Source organism: Lycorma delicatula, chromosome 7 (assembly GCF_047948215.1).
Source record: "Lycorma delicatula isolate Av1 chromosome 7, ASM4794821v1, whole genome shotgun sequence".
Classification (NCBI taxonomy): domain Eukaryota; kingdom Metazoa; phylum Arthropoda; class Insecta; order Hemiptera; family Fulgoridae; genus Lycorma; species Lycorma delicatula.
In genome coordinates, this window is record NC_134461.1 from 148,102,907 (window position 1) to 148,119,377 (window position 16,471).

Sequence of the window (16,471 nt, forward strand, 5' to 3'; positions counted from 1 at the left end):
TATTTTATTAACAGTCAACACAATAGTCATAAACACCTACTAAATTATTAAAACAAGAGATATAAACAAAGACAGTAATAAAAATAAAATGTGTTTTTTATAAAATATTTATAATTATATAGTATATTAAAAAAAATATTATATTATAAAATCCTAATAAATATGTAATAATAATATAAACACTTACACTGTTTTTGCGGTATTAGAAAATACCACACCATCAATAATGAAATTAAAACACCACATATCACTGCACAAACAGTTGCACTTATTGTACAGTCAGGACAGTATAACGGTGTAGGTGGCACACGACGATAAGTTCTATAGCGCGTAACAGGCGTAGGTCTGAAATTTTATTTACTTTCATTAGAAACTAAAATTTAATTTAAGAAAAAGATTAGGATATCCATTTTTACAGTAAAGAACTTCAACCGTTAAGATTATATTGTGTAAATATCAGATAAATCTGATCCACAAGCAACCAGATAACTCTGTGTTTCTAACCAGATAACACCGAGTGGAGAAAGCGGAACTTTCCACGTCCTCAGCCATATATATCTAGCGGATGTCTGACCTAGATCATCCGTATAAGCCAAATGGAATAAGAGATGAAATAACAAAAAGGAATGGATGGTGAATAAGGGTGAACTATTCATGAGAGAAGTGCAAAAACTTTGGTAAAAAGTTATCTCTAAAAAACAGGTGTCAATATCTTTAGAAAGTATTTTTATGCAAAATAATTTTTGTTAATTTATAGTTCAACTTGATACTCCCATGCCAATTCTAAGGATAACAAAAGTTATTCTTAACTTGAATACTAACATGCCAATAAAATTCTAATCTTAATGTTATTTGCAATGCTTGATTCAACACCGTATTTATTTTCAACTCTAATTTTCATTATCTGCACTTGTTTCTACTTTATATAACGTATGCACATTTTTTTAGCACATGTACAAAATATTAACTAAATATAACCAGCTCTTTCAAACATCTTTAAAAATTACAAAAAAACTTTTTTTAGAATAATTAACAAGCTATTTATTATTCTTCTTTTATTTTAATATATAAATAAGTTAAAGAATAATTTGTATAGAATCGAATCAAAGCAATAAAGAAAAAATTTTTATGTAAATGCCCACCAAACAACTGAAATTATAAATTAAGAATTTTGTCTTACTGAATAAGCTGTTTTTTCTGTTTAGCGTCTAGAACCGAACCACCATATGGTATTACTTCAAAGGATGAATGTAAATGAAGTACAGTCTATGACCAACCATTCCTGAGGTATGTGGTTAATTGAAACCAAACCACCAAAGAATACTGGTATTCAAATCTGTATAAATGTAAATCTTTGAAATCAGCTGATCTGTAATGAGTTCACCTCTATACCAAGCCAGCGGGGTTTAACTAAATATGTTACACGTTACAGTAATTTAAATAGGTTACTTTTTCTCAATCTAGGCCATACACCATTATTGCTAATAAGAAAAGAAGCATAGACCTTTTCTTAGTTGAATCTTTATGTTTAGAGGTAAATCAATTTCACAGTTTATAACAGAGTTAAGTTAGTAAAAGATTGTATAAATTAAATTTCCACTTACCAACAATTTAAAAAGTGTAAATCCTAGTACTTTAAAGTTATCTAAAAAGTGTTAATTAATTCAAATCAATAATTGTTCTTAAATTAAACTGTGATGTTCATAATAATTGTTTATAAATAATATCAATTATATATAGACAAATTATAAAATAATTAATTATTAACAGGTTGGTAACATTTCATTTAATATTAAATCTATTTAATAATAGTCGCAAACATCTTACAAACATGACGTTACTGTTTTATTGACGTATGAATTAATTTTATACTTGACGACCAACTATTACGAACATTAACAGTTTAATTTAAATTAACATCTTTTAGAAAATCCCAGAAGATAGAGTAACAGCTCCAAAAGTACAGAGTGATTTTTTACTCCTGTTACCCAATTTTAAATGTAATTTAAGAAAGGGAAATTAGGTGGAATAAAAAAATGTATTTGTTACTTACAAAAGAGATTTAATAAAAAGCTATTGCTTACATAATTGCTAAAGAATATGCTCAAAATGCCCACCCCTTACGGTTATACACGCACGGACTCTTTTCATCATATTAGCAGAAACCTTTTAAAGAGCAGCATTGGAAATATTCGCGATTACGTCTGTAATACTGACTAAGTTCATCAATAGTGTAAGGATTGTTTTTGAAGGCCTCGAACTTAATATAGCCCCACAGAAAGCAGTCGGGAGATATGAGGTCTGGGGACCTTGGAGGCCATAAGCCCTTGCTTATTATACGATCATCAAAGAGCTCTTGCAGAAAATCCACGGTTCTCGAGACCTGTGGCATATAGCGCCGTCTTGCTGAAACCGGCAATACCGTTCTTGAGGTTCCAGGAGGGACACAAATCGGCGCACAATAATCCTGTATACTTCACCGTTTACTGTCTGTTCGAAGAATACGGGTCCGACTATACGATGACGAGATATCGCACACCACACACCAATTTTTTCAGGATGCAAAGATTTGTCTTGTAAAGCGTTAGGATTTTCAACCGTCCAAATTCGACAGTTTTGACTCTTTGCAAAACCATCGAGATGGATCCTAGCTTCATCGCTAAAGAACACCGCGTTTAAAAATTCGATTCCGTTGTCGTTTACGAGAGACCTAAACCGACGGCGACATTGCAATCGCTTGTTTAAATCTGTAGGTTGAAGCTCTTTGACTAATCGTACGCGATACGGATACGATTTCAATTTTTTTAGCGGCTTTCTGATCACTCGAATATGACAAACAGACTTGCGTGGAAAGTTTTCGTAAACATTTCCGTGGAGAATTGAGCGAACACATTCTCTAAAACGTCATCTGATAAGCGAGTCGGTCGACCGCTACGTTTTCTATCCTAGAAATTGACATTTTTTCTGGCGGAGGAACACCAACAAATTTAATTTGAAATGATTCGTTTACACTCGCGTACGATTTCGTAGCAAAATATCGTTCAAGAATGAAAACTCGTTCTACGGTAACAGATATTCTGTTCGTAACACGACCGGAAACGGCACAAAAGTTTACACAGCTCAAGGAGAATCAACTCACACTGCCGTATCTATACCGGTAGAGTAGCGCTACCAACTTCGTGTCACAAAACAAAATTTCCCTTTCTTAGAAAAAAATTACCAGACATTAACAATCGGGTAACAGGACTAAAAAATCACCCTATACTAGGATTTAATCTTTTTAAATTGTTGGTGGAAATTTAATTTAAAGAATTGTATTAATATTAACAGTGACAAACGCTTAGTAAATCAGTAAAAGATTGCCGATATTAATTTTATACTTTGATCCAGGATAAAAATACTTTGATCTAAAAAATTAAGGTTAAGAGTAGATTCTCTAATTATGAATTTTTTTATTTTATTTTAACAAAAATATATTTCAACATTCCACTAACTTCTTCGGAAGAGTCTCCATTAATGGCAGAGATGTCATTAATATAGATAATTATGAATTCAAATACTGGTTATAAACAGAATTTCTCATACTTTGAATTCCCATAGTCTACATTTACAAAAAGCCATACTTACCATAAGCGTAAGGTAAATACTATCACGTATACAGGCAATAATATTTAACATACGCATCTTCGGTAAATTAAATTGCATAACAAAACAAATAAAGATTTTAAAATCAAACCATAATTAAATAAACAAACAATTGCACTTATTTATTAATTTAAATGTTAACGTACTCTTCATCGTCATCAAAGGTGGCCATTTCAACATTGTCTACTCGAAGAGTCATATCTATATCATAAAAGATTAAAAAAAATTAAAATAATTTCAGAAAATTAAATTTAAATTAGATTATAAAAATTTATGTAAAATACCTTTTTTTTTTTGTCTTCAGTCATTTGACTGGTTTGATGCAGCTCTCCAAGATTCCCTATCTAGTGCTAGTCGTTTCATTTCAGTATACCCACTACATCCTACATCCCTAACAATTTGTTTTACATATTCCAAACGTGGCCTGCCTACACAATTTTTCCCTTCTACCTGTCCTTCCAATATTAAAGCGACTATTCCAGGATGCCTTAGTATGTGGCCTATAAGTCTGTCTCTTCTTTTAACTATATTTTTCCAAATGCTTCTTTCTTCATCTATTTGCCGCAATACCTCTTCATTTGTCACTTTATCCACCCGTCTGATTTTTAACATTCTCCTATATCACCGCATTTCAAAAGCTTCTAACCTTTTCTTCTCAGATACTCCCTCCGATTGTCCAAGTTTCACTAACATATAAAGCGACACTCTAAACATACACTTTCAAAAATCTTTTCCTGACGTTTAAATTAATTTTTGATGTAAACAAATTATATTTCTTACTGAAGGCTCGTTTCGCTTGTGCTATTCGGCATTTTATATCGCTCCTGCTTCGTCCATCTTTAGTAATTCTACTTCCCAAATAAACAAATTCTTCTACCTCCATAATATGGAATTTACTTCTTGCATTCTGATAACCTGCACAACCTATCTTAATTTTGCTTAACCTTATTAACTAGAGAATAGGCATAAGTTACCTAATATGTTAACATATAATTTTTGTTTTTTCTACAACTTCCATACATTTCATTCCTGTATTTATACAAAGTAGGCATAAATTTACCTTATTGAACCTTTTTTTCATTTCAGAACACATATAAACTACTAAAGAGTGTATCATAATAGTGTATAATTTCATTTCATCCATACATTTCATTCCTGTATTTATACAAAGTAGGCATAAATTCACTTATTGAAACTTTTCTCATTTCAGAACATATATTAACTACTAAAGAGTGTATCATAATAGTGTATAATAATTTTATATGTAAAATAAATAAAGAGTGTAAAAAAATAAAGAGTTTTGTATAGAGTGTCAACTACTGAAAATAAAAAGTGTCAACTACTAAATATTCTTGTTTTCGCTTGGTGTCAACTACTGAACCTGTCCTCTTTTGTTTTAAAAAATAAATAAATTTTTCACATTCATTTTATTAATTTTATTCTTGTGACAATATGATAGAAGAATAGTTTGTGCAGCTATGAGTAATTTTAAGTTTCCCCTACCGTGAATTCGGTTGAAGCAATGTTAACAAACAGACAAATAAATCCTTAAGGTGTCAACTACTGGTGGTTTTACCTAATATGCACGCATGTTCATATCTGTCAATATCTACACGGCTAGCTTTTAATTTTTGGGATTTTGGAACTAAAAAGGTCTACACAATTGTGAAAAAGCTATTTTAATGAGTTTTATAAATCAAAGACCTAACAGAGCATATTAAAATCGTATTACTTTAAACCCTTTACTGTTTATCGGTTACAAACTAACTGCGATTCAATAAAACAGCAAAAAACCTAATCAAACAACATAAAAAGTATTATAAAGAAATAGTTTTATAAAATAGTATAAAATAGTATTATAAAATTAACAGTTTGAGCTTTTTGGCAATCTGGTAATTTTATGTTCAAAATTGTTACTCCACTGTCATCTGTTAGTTGAAAAGTACCAAAGAAGTAAAAAATAATACTTATGGAAATAGAGTTAATGCCTTTTCAATCATCAGTCAATGATGTCTGGTGTCCATCCTTGAGACCTACTTATTGTATAACTTGTACAGAAGATTATTTAAGGAACACTCTAAACATTCTGCAGTCTATTATAATCAAAATTTCATCTAGCATTTAATTTTAATTTTTAGTTTATTACAGTTCAGTTTTTGTAGTAGAGTTCATTTTGGCGGCACAGTATAAAATAAGCAAGGTTGTCCGCTGTTCACAAAACCCTACTTAATTTTGAAATCTATTACAAATAAACTATTAACTAAATTTTGTAACCTATTATTCCAATATTTGGTTATAATTTTAAACTATTATTCTGCCAAAGACTTGAATGGCAGAAAGGCTCCTGGAATAGACAGAATAACTGTGCAGTGCAGGTGAGGAAGCGATTGATAGATTATTAAAACTAACCCACCGGGTTGGTCTAGTGGTTAATGCGTCTTCCCAAATCAGCTGATTTGGAAGTCAAGAGTTACAGCGTTCAAGTCCTAGTAAAGCCAGTTATTTTTACACGGATTTGAATACTAGATCGTGTATACCGGTGTTCTTTGGTGGTTGGGTTTCAATTAACCACACATCTCAGGAATGGTCGAACTGAGAATGTACAAGACTACACTCATACATATCATCCTCTGAAGAATTATTTAAACGGTAGTTACCGGTGGATAAACAGGAAAAAGAAAGAAAGAAGAACATTATACAAACTGGTGTGTATATTTATGAAAAAGGGGAAGTTCTGTCAGACTTCAAAAAAAGTGTTACAGTCATGATACGAAAGAAAGCAAGAGCAGATAAATGTGAAGAATACAGAACAATTAGTTTAACTAGTCGTGCATCAAAATCTTAACTAGAATTCTATAAAGAAGAATTCAGAGGAGAGTGAAAGAAGTGTTAGGAGAAGATGGATTTGGTTTCAGGAAAAGTAGAGGGACAAGGGAAGCAATTTTAGGCCTCAGATTAATAGTAGAAGGAAGATTAAAGAAAAACAAACCAACATACTTGGCGTTTATAGACCTAGAAAAGGCATTCGATAACGTAGACTGGAATAAAATGCTCAGCATTTTAAAAAAATTAGGGTTCAAATACAGAGATAGAAGAACAATTGCTAACATGTACAGGAACCAAACAGCAACAGTAATAATTGAAACACATATGTAAGAAGCCCTAATAAGAAAGGGAGTCCGACAAGGATGTTCCCTATCGGCGTTACTTTTTAATCTTTACATGGAACTACCAGTTAATGATGTTAAAGAACAATTTAGATTCGGAGTAACAGTACAAGATGAAAAGATAAAGATGCTACGATTTGCTGATGATATAGTAATTCTAGCCGAGAGTAAAAAGGATTTAGAAGAAACAATGAACGGCATGGATGAAGTCCTACGCAAGAAAATAAACAAGACAAAACAAAAATAACGAAATGTAGTAGAAATAAAAAAGATGGATCACTGAATGTGAAAATAGGAGTTGAAAAGAATATGGAGGTAGAAGAAATTTGTTATTTGAGAAGTAGAATTACTAAAGATGGACGAAGCATGAGCGATATAAAATGCCGAATAGTACAATTCAAACGAGGAAAAATTATCCACCGACACAGCTATTAATCATTTGGATTTCTTCAAAAACTCAGAATGAGGCTTCAAGATATTAAATTATAGTACTATATTTGACTCGTTTAGGAACGAGTACGATCGTTAACAATGTGAGCAGATGACTAACTCGTTTTAATCGATCACGATGTAGTCAGAGTATAATAAATTTTGTAATAGCACACAACACACCTTTTCCTTCAGGATTTGTGTTATATTATAATTTGCAAATTGTATATATATATATATATATTTTTTATTGATAGCTAATTTAAGGACGAAATAAACCATGAATATAAAACGACTACGAAAGTTTTATATGAAAATAATATTAAAAAAAACTTAAACTTCGATAATTCTTTTAATAATTGAAATTTTTAGCTACAAACAATTTTACTAGTTTTAAATTAAAATTTAATTAATATTACCGGTTCATTTTTCATTTGATTTATACTTCTTATGCTAACTAACTGCTATGGAAATGTCCGTAGTTATTGAAACAAATATGGCGGATACCGAAGAGGTAAGGCGACATCACGTGGAATAAAAATATGTAAACCTTTCCAGTTAGGTGTTTTTCTTTACTAACGTAATATTATTTTTATTTTTCAGTTAGCAAAAGCGTTAAAGGATTTACCCATAAAAGTTCAAACGGCCAGTCGTAAAGATAGAAGTACTGTTCTGTTGAATGTTGTGTCAGTTTTGAAACATCCAGGTTAGTGCCTAATATATTGTATGTTGTCAAAACCGGCAAATATTGAATATACTGTAATTGTGCCATTGTTGTTAGTTAATACAAAATATTATTTTTACGATTTGTAATCTATTAATTTTGTAGCCGTTGGGTAGTTTTTTCAGTAGCATTCAGTGTGATTTAGACGTCTGAAAATAAATAGGTCTATTAGCATAATATCACTTTCTAACATTTGTTGAAAGTATTTTTTTTTTTAATGTAAAATTGTTTATTTTGCAGCTACCAAATTACTAAACTATTTTACATTCTATTTTTTCTTATCTTTAAAGAAGATTCGGTAGCTATTTATAAAAATTTTTGATAAATAAATGAAGTAGCTTTTATAAAATCATTATGTACAAACATGTTAAAATATCTAGTTTTTTTTAATTATATGTCAGTGAAAATTATTTAAGTAGTACAGTTTAAAGCTGCAATCAATCTTTTCTTGAAATATATTTCATGATAATTTCTCTGTACTAGTATTTTGGAATTATTATTTTTGATAGTATATATAATTGTTGTACAAGAATCTTTGGTAGTTGTAAATTGTGAAAGTTTAAGATTTCAGTACAGATTTTAATTGACAGTTTATAAAATAATTTAAAAGCAACAAATTTAAAACCACTTCTATATTTTGTAAAATAATACTCTGATATAGGAAAGAAATCATTCCTATAAATATTAAATAAATTTTTCAGGATTTTGAATAATTAAGTCATCTTGCCTTCATCATCAGATTCCAAAAATCTATCATACAGGTAATGTGTGGTGTGAGTAGAACTAATTCTTTTGCATTTTTTAGAAAATGTTTGTGTTCTCCATTACATCTGTTTTATAAGGCTTCTAATTTTCTACAAAAGAAATTGTAATGCTGGGGTGGTGATAGCTAAAATAGTATAGGCAGTCTTTTAGAGAAAGTTGCTTTTCCAGGTCCTTCTATTTTTGATTTTTATAACACCATCTTTCTTAACTGGTAGTCCTTTTTTCAATAACTAATTTTATGTGATGGTTTTTTTTTTACAAACTCATCCAGATTGTATAATTTTCTTTTTCTGCAAAAATTCAATAGCTTTTTTATTAGTATTAATGTTCTTAATGAAATTTCATACAACAGTCGATCTTCGATTAGTCTTCTACATTTTTTATTTCTTGAAATAAATAAAACATTCATTTAAAAAAAAAAATTTGGTTATTTTTTTATTTTCAGTGATAAATATAATATAATTATTAAAAATGTTATTTTGTTATTGTTACTTAAATGTAAAAATGCATTTACAAAGACTGTCTTTTTTCTAATGTCCAAGTTCTTTAATTGTCTGCCTGGTACAAAAAGAAATTCCTATTTGTATGTTTTTTTGTCTTCAGTCATTTGACTGGTTTGATGCAGCTCTCCAAGATTCCCTATCTAGTGCTAGTCGTTTCATTCAGCGGTCCTCCATAATCATTACTCCTCCTATTTTCACATTCAGCGGTCCATCTTTGTTATTTCTACTACATTTCATTACTTTTGTTTTCTTCTTGTTTATTTTCATGCGATAGTTCTTGCGTAGGACTTCATCTATGCCGTTCATTATTTCTTCTAAATCCTTTTTATTCTCGGCTAGAATTACTATATTGTCAGCAAATCGTAGCATCTTTATCTTTTCACCTTGTACTGTTACTCCGAATCTAAATTGTTCTTTAACATCATTAACTGCTAGTTCCATGTAAAGATTAAAAAGTAACGGCGATAGGGAACATCCTTGTCGGACTCCCTTTCTTATTACGGCTTCTTACATATGTTCTTTAATTGTTACTGTTGCTGTTTGGTTCCTGTACATGTTAGCAATTGTTCTTCGATCTCTGTATTTGAACCCTAATTTTTTTAAAATGCTGAGCATTTTATTCCAGTCTACGTTATCGAATGCCTTTTCTAGGTCTATAAACGCCAAGTATGTTGGTTTGTTTTTCTTTAATCTTCCTTCTACTATTAATCTGAGGCCTAAAATTGCTTCCCTTGTCCCTATACTTTTCCTGAAACAAATTGGTCTTCTCCTAACACTTCCACACTCCTCTCAATTCTTCTGTATAGAATTCTAGTTAAGATTTTTGATGCAGGACTAGTTAAACTAATTGTTCTGTATTCTTCATATTTATCTGCCCCTGCTTTCTTTGGTATCATGATTATAACACTTTTTTTGAAGTCTGACGGAACTTCCCCTTTTTCATAAATATTATACACCAGTTTGTATAATCTATCAATCGCTTCCTCACTTGTACTGCGCAGTAATTCTACAGATAGTCCGTCTATTCCAGGAGGCTTTCTGCCATTCAAATCTTTTAATGCTCTCTTAAATTCAGATCTCAGTATTGTTTCTCCCATTTCATCCTCTTCAACTTCCTCTACTTCCTCTATAACACCATTTTCTAATTCATTTCCTCCGTATAACTGATATATTCCACCCATCTATCGACTTTACCTTTCCTATTATATATTGGTGTACTATCTTTGTTTAACACATTATTATTAATATAAGTTATAAATTAAAAAAATTCACTTGGTAGTGTATTTCATAGATACACAGAACCAAGTTGCAATAACCAAAAAAATTTTATAAATGATAAATGAAAATTGCAATTTTGTTATGTAAATCATAAATAAACACAAGCTAGCTACAATCAATTATTCATCATTCAATGAAAAATATTTATATATAAAAAATTAAAACATAATTTTTTAGTGTATTTAATAGATACAAAAAAAAAATATTGCTGCAACCTATTATTCATAATTATTTGTAAAATGTTTATTAACTATAAATCAAAATTCCCATTTTGTAGTCTATTTTAATAGATACACAGCCTAGCTGCAAAGTATTATTCATCAACAAATGAAAAAAAGGTATAAATATTAAATCAAATTTCCCAATTAGAAGCGTATATGATAGATACACAGAAACTCAAAGAAAAGGGGAAATTTAAAAAATTAAATATCGTTAATGAAACATTTTTTATAGAAAATAAATTCTCATATTTATAAAGAGAGGTTATATTTTAGAAACTTATGATGTAATATGATAATTAGATGTTAAGAGTATGAATTAAATGTTAACTTAGGCAATAAAACTTTAACGGGTTGTAATTTTTCACTTCGATTAATTAGTCTTTGGTTCTTAGCAAAACAGACAAGAAAACTAACATAATATAGCACACCCTGAAACCATACAACAACAAAAAATCACCACTGTTACAATTTCGTGAGAAATTGTCAATTGCTGGTTCTCTTACCTTAATTTAGTTTAACACTGACTATATTAACTTAAATCTGTATTGAAGATTTACATTTCTATGTACTGTAACTTATAAAAAACGTTTTGCTTCTGTTTAACAAAGTTCTGTAAAAATTTGATTCTATCTAATTAATAAATGAGTAGTCAAATTTATTCGTTTAAATTAATTTGAATAATTTTTGTATTTGTCAAATATCAATGGTTTTTTAAACATTTTTTAATGCTGTAAGATATGCCTACTTGACCTACATCTTTTTAGAATTTCTTGATTACAAATTAAATTCATTTTCATTCATTACATAAGTTTTGTAATCTTATAGGGTTGAATTGTAGGAACTTTAATTTATGAATAACCAAAATTTCTGTTTTACTTTATATCAAATGTAGAATTAATTCCAATTTTATACCTAATTTGTAAGCAACAGGATACTTCATTATGTTATATTAACTTAAATTTGTATTGAAACTTTACATATCTATGTACTGCAACTTATAAAAAACGTTTTGCTTCTCTTTAACAAAGTTCTGTAAAAATTTGATTCTATCTAATTTATAAATGAGTAGTCAAATTTATTCGTTTAAATTAATTTGAATAATTTTTGTATTTGTCAAATATCAATGGTTTTTTTAAACATTTTTTAATGCTGTAATATATGCCTAGTTTACCTACATCTTTTTACAATTCCAGATTCCAAAGTGTACTCTAATTCATTCGTTACATAAGTTTTGTAATCTTATAGAGTTGAATTGTAGGAACTTTAATTTATGAATAACCAAAATTTCTGTTTTACTTTATATTAAATGTAGAATTAATTCCAATTTTAAGCTTAATTTGAAAGGTTAACCTAACCTATCTTCAATATTCGTACAATTTACTACATTTTAACTTTTTTCTGCAAAATATAAAGTAGTAAAACTAAATTTAATTTACATAAAATTCTACATTTTTATTTGAAGTTCATAAATAATTTGGTTTTAAGCTTTACATATCTACGTACTGTAACTTATAAAAAATCTTTTGCTCTATTTAACAAAGTTCTGTAAAAATTTCATTCCTCATTTAAGTTCTACAAATACCATATTTAGTTGTGTGAATTATAAGATTATTGCAACAGCTTAACTAATTTTTTTTTTTTAATTTCTTTTTAAAATATTTTTTATGAATACAAACTTTGGTGGTTTTTAGTAGTACACCAATTACTGTGGATTTTTTTTTTTTATTCAGTCACAACAATTAGTTCATTAGTGGACTTGATAATTATTCAACGCCATAAATTGGTGTTATACTTTTGTCTTTGTTTTAATTTAGAAATGTAAATAATTATAAAAATACAGACTTAAAATTTCAAAGCAAGATTAGATATTATTTTGGTTGCCCTCTATTTATATTACTTCCATTTATTTTTTGGGGGGGCAGAAAATTGCCCTAGGATTTTGGAAAGAATATTTAAATAGGAAAATTAAAATTTCCTATTAAAATAATTGTTTCCTATTAAAATTTTTTAATAGGAAAATTTAAATTGGAAAGAATATTTAAATTCGATTATTTTATGTTTAAATTAATAAAAAATTGTTGTAATCTGTCTTCAAAATGGTAAAAATCTTAATTCATGATAGTTAAATTCAAAATTTATGATACTTTTTTTTTAATAATGTCTGAATTTCTTTTTAAGTTTGATCAGCATAAATTTATTGCACTGTATGCAATAAATTTAATCATTTTTTTGGGTTATTAATGGAGTGATACAATTGCTAATTTTTTACATATTAACTCAAAAAAAAAAAGCTGTAATGATAGATCTATGGAAGTTATTTATAAAAATGAATCTTGTTCTTCGACTCGTGTAATTGAAATAATGAATTTAAAAAAAACATTCTGCGGTACTTTTTGATTAAACGCAGGGCTACCTACAAAATTAATTTTTCCAATATATTAAGAAAAATATTTTTTTAACATAATTAGCAAATGAACCATAACCTAACCTAACAGTCACAGTGTACTGTGTTACGATGGCCTCTATTTAATCTGAAAGGATCCATTCTAAAGGAACGGGGTTCTCGATTCAATTATTGTATATATTTGTAACTGTTTGCCATTAAATAGGATATGATCAAAAAAAATTTGCTAACAGGCTGGTCTGTTTGTTAACTTCTTGCAGATCTGCGCTTTTATTAAAAATTGTATGATAATTTGCGATGGAAAGGTTAGGTATGTTGTTATGATGAATTTCAAAATCAGTATCAATTATCAGGCTTTTTTAAGCGCATTTATTATGAAATATACTCTTAACTGGTAAAAAAAAAAAGAGTATTGCTTTGATGTTTCTTCTTTGACTTTTTTTTTTGTCTTCAGTCATTTGACTGGTTTGATGCAGCTCTCCAAGATTCCCTATCTAGTGCTAGTCGTTTCATTTCAGTATACCCACTACATCCTACATCCCTAACAATTTGTTTTGCATATTGCAAACGTTGCCTGCCTACACAATTTTTTCCTTCTACCTGTCCTTCCAATACTAAAGCGACTATACCAGGATGCCTTAGTATGTGGCCTTATAAGTCTGTCTCTTCTTTTAATTATATTATTCCAAATGCTTCTTTCTTCATCTATTTGCCGCAATACCTCTTCGTTTGTCACTTTATCCACCCGTCTGATTTTTAACATTCTCCTATATCACCGCATTTCAAAAGCTTCTAACCTTTTCTTCTCAGATACTCCCTCCGATTGTCCAAGTTTCACTTCCATATAAAGCGACACTCCAAACATACACTTTCAAAAATCTTTTCCTGACATTTAAATTAATTTTTGATGTAAACAACTTATATTTCTTACTGAAGGCTCGTTTAGCTTGTGCTATTCGGCATTTTATATCGCTCCTGCTTCGTCCATCTTTAGTAATTCTACTTCGCAAATAACAAAATTCTTCTACCTCCGTAATCTTTTCTCCTCCTATTTTCACATTCAGTGGTCCATCTTTGTTATTTCTACTACATTTCATTACTTTTGTTTTGTTCTTGTTTATTTTCATGCGATAGTTCTTGCGTAGGACTTCATCTATGCCGTTCATTGTTTCTTCTAAATCCTTTTTATTCTCGACTAGAATTACTATATCATCAGCAAATCGTAGCATCTTTATCTTTTCACCTTGTACTGTTACTCCGAATCTAAATTGTTCTTTAACATCATTAACTGCTAGTTCCATGTAAAGATTAAACAGTAACGGAGACAGGGAACACCCTTGTCGGACTCCCTTTCTTATTACGGCTTCTTTCTTATGTTCTTCAATTGCTACTGTTGCTGTTTGGTTCCTGTACATGTTAGCAATTGTTCTTCTATCTCTGTATTTGAACCCTATATTTTTTAAAATGCTGAACATTTTATTCCAGTCTACGTTATCGAATGCCTTTTCTAGGTCTATAAATGCCAAATATGTTTTCCAACTTTTCCTGAAACCAAATTGGTCTTCTCCTAACACTTCCTCCACTCTCCTCTCAATTCTTCTGTATAGAATTCTAGTTAAGATTTTTGATGCATGACTAGTTAAACTAATTGTTCTGTATTCTTCACATTTATCTGCCCCTGCCTTCTTTGGTATCATTACTATTAACACTTTTTTGGAAGTCTGACAGAAATTCCCCTTTTTCATAAATATTACACACCAGTTTGTATAATCTATCAATCGCTTCCTCACCTGCACTGCGCAGTAATTCTACAGGTATTCCGTCTATTCCAGGAGCCTTTCTGCCATTCAAATCTTTTAATGCTCACTTAAATTCAGATCTCAGTATTGTTTCTCCCATTTCATCCTCCTCAACTTCCTCTATAAAACCATTTTCTAATTCATTTCCTCCGTATAACTGTTCAATATATTCCACCCATCTATCGACTTTACCTTTCGTATTATATATATATATCTGTTCCATCTTTGTTTAACACATTATTAGATTTTAATTTATGTACCCCAAAATTTTCCTTAACTTTCCTGTATGCTCTGTCTATTTTACCAATGTTCATTTCTCTTTCCACTTCTGAACACTTTTCTTTAATCCACTCTTCTTTCGCCAGTTTGCACTTCCTGTTTATAGCATTTCTTAATTGCCGATAGTTCCTTTTACTTTCTTCATCACTAGCATGCTTATATTTTCTACGTTCATCCATCAGCTGCAATATATCGTCTGAAACCCAAGGTTTTCTACCAGTTCTCTTTATTCCGCCTAAGTTTGCTGATTTAAGAATTTCCTTTTTAACATTCTCCCATTCTTCTTCTACAATTTCTACCTTATCTTTTTTACTCAGACCTCTTGCGATGTCCTCCTCAAAAATCTTCTTTACCTCCTCTTCCTCAAGCTTCTCTAAATTCCACTGATTCATCTGACACCTTTTCTTCAGGTTTTTAAACCCCAATCTACATTTCATTATCACCAAATTATGGTCGCTATCAATGTCTGCTCCAGGGTAAGTTTTGCAGTCCACGAGTTGATTTCTAAATCTTTGCTTAACCATGATATAATCTATCTGATACCTTGCAGTATCGCCTGGCTTTTTCCAAGTGTATATTCTTCTATTACGATTTTTAAATTGGGTGTTGGCAATTACTAAATTATACTTCATGCAAAACTCTATAAGTCGGTCCCCTCTTTCATTCCTTTTGCCCAGCCCGTATTCACCCACTATATTTCCTTCCTTGCCTTTTCCAATGCTTGCATTCCAATCTCCAACTATTATTAAATTTTCATCTCCTTTTAAGTGTTTAATTGCTTCATTAATCTCTTCGTATACACATTCCACCTCATCATCATCATGGGCGCTTGTAGGCATATAGACGTTAACAATCGTTGTCGGTTTAGGTTTTGATTTTATCCTTATTACAATGACTATCGCGATGCGTCTTGAAATACTCCACTCTCCTCCCTATCTTCTTGTTCATCACGAAACCTACTCCTGCCTGCCCATTATTTGACGCTGAGTTAATTACTCTAAAGCACCCGACCAAAAGTCGCCTTCCTCTTCCCACCGAACCTCACTAATTCCTACTATATCCACGTTTACCCTATCCATTTCCCTTTTTAAATTCTCTAGCCTACCAACCTTTTTTAAGCTTCTACATTCCACGCTCCGTAGAATGTTATTTTTTACTTTTCTGGTGACCCCTTAGTAGTCCCCACCCGGAGATCCGAACGGGGGACTATTTTACCTCCGGAATATTTTACCAAGGAAGGCGCCTCCATTATTGCTT

At 30.3% G+C, this 16,471-nt stretch overlaps 2 protein-coding genes across 2 annotated transcripts in view; one reads left to right on the top strand and one right to left on the bottom strand.

Moving 5' to 3' along the window:
- Window positions 1-16,471, bottom strand: part of LOC142327413 (uncharacterized) — a 557,292-nt gene that overhangs the window by 509,157 nt on the left and 31,664 nt on the right. Inside the window, exons 3-4 of the mRNA XM_075370452.1 lie at window positions 3,792-3,846; window positions 188-345 (exon numbers count right to left, since the gene is read on the bottom strand). The gene's annotated coding sequence lies outside the window, so the exon portion shown is untranslated. The remainder of the gene's footprint in view (window positions 1-187; window positions 346-3,791; window positions 3,847-16,471) is intronic.
- Window positions 7,714-16,471, top strand: part of LOC142328402 (uncharacterized) — a 69,192-nt gene continuing 60,434 nt past the window's right edge. Inside the window, exons 1-2 of the mRNA XM_075372105.1 lie at window positions 7,714-7,755; window positions 7,845-7,947. Of these exons, the coding sequence (XP_075228220.1) occupies window positions 7,714-7,755; window positions 7,845-7,947 (145 nt within the window). The remainder of the gene's footprint in view (window positions 7,756-7,844; window positions 7,948-16,471) is intronic.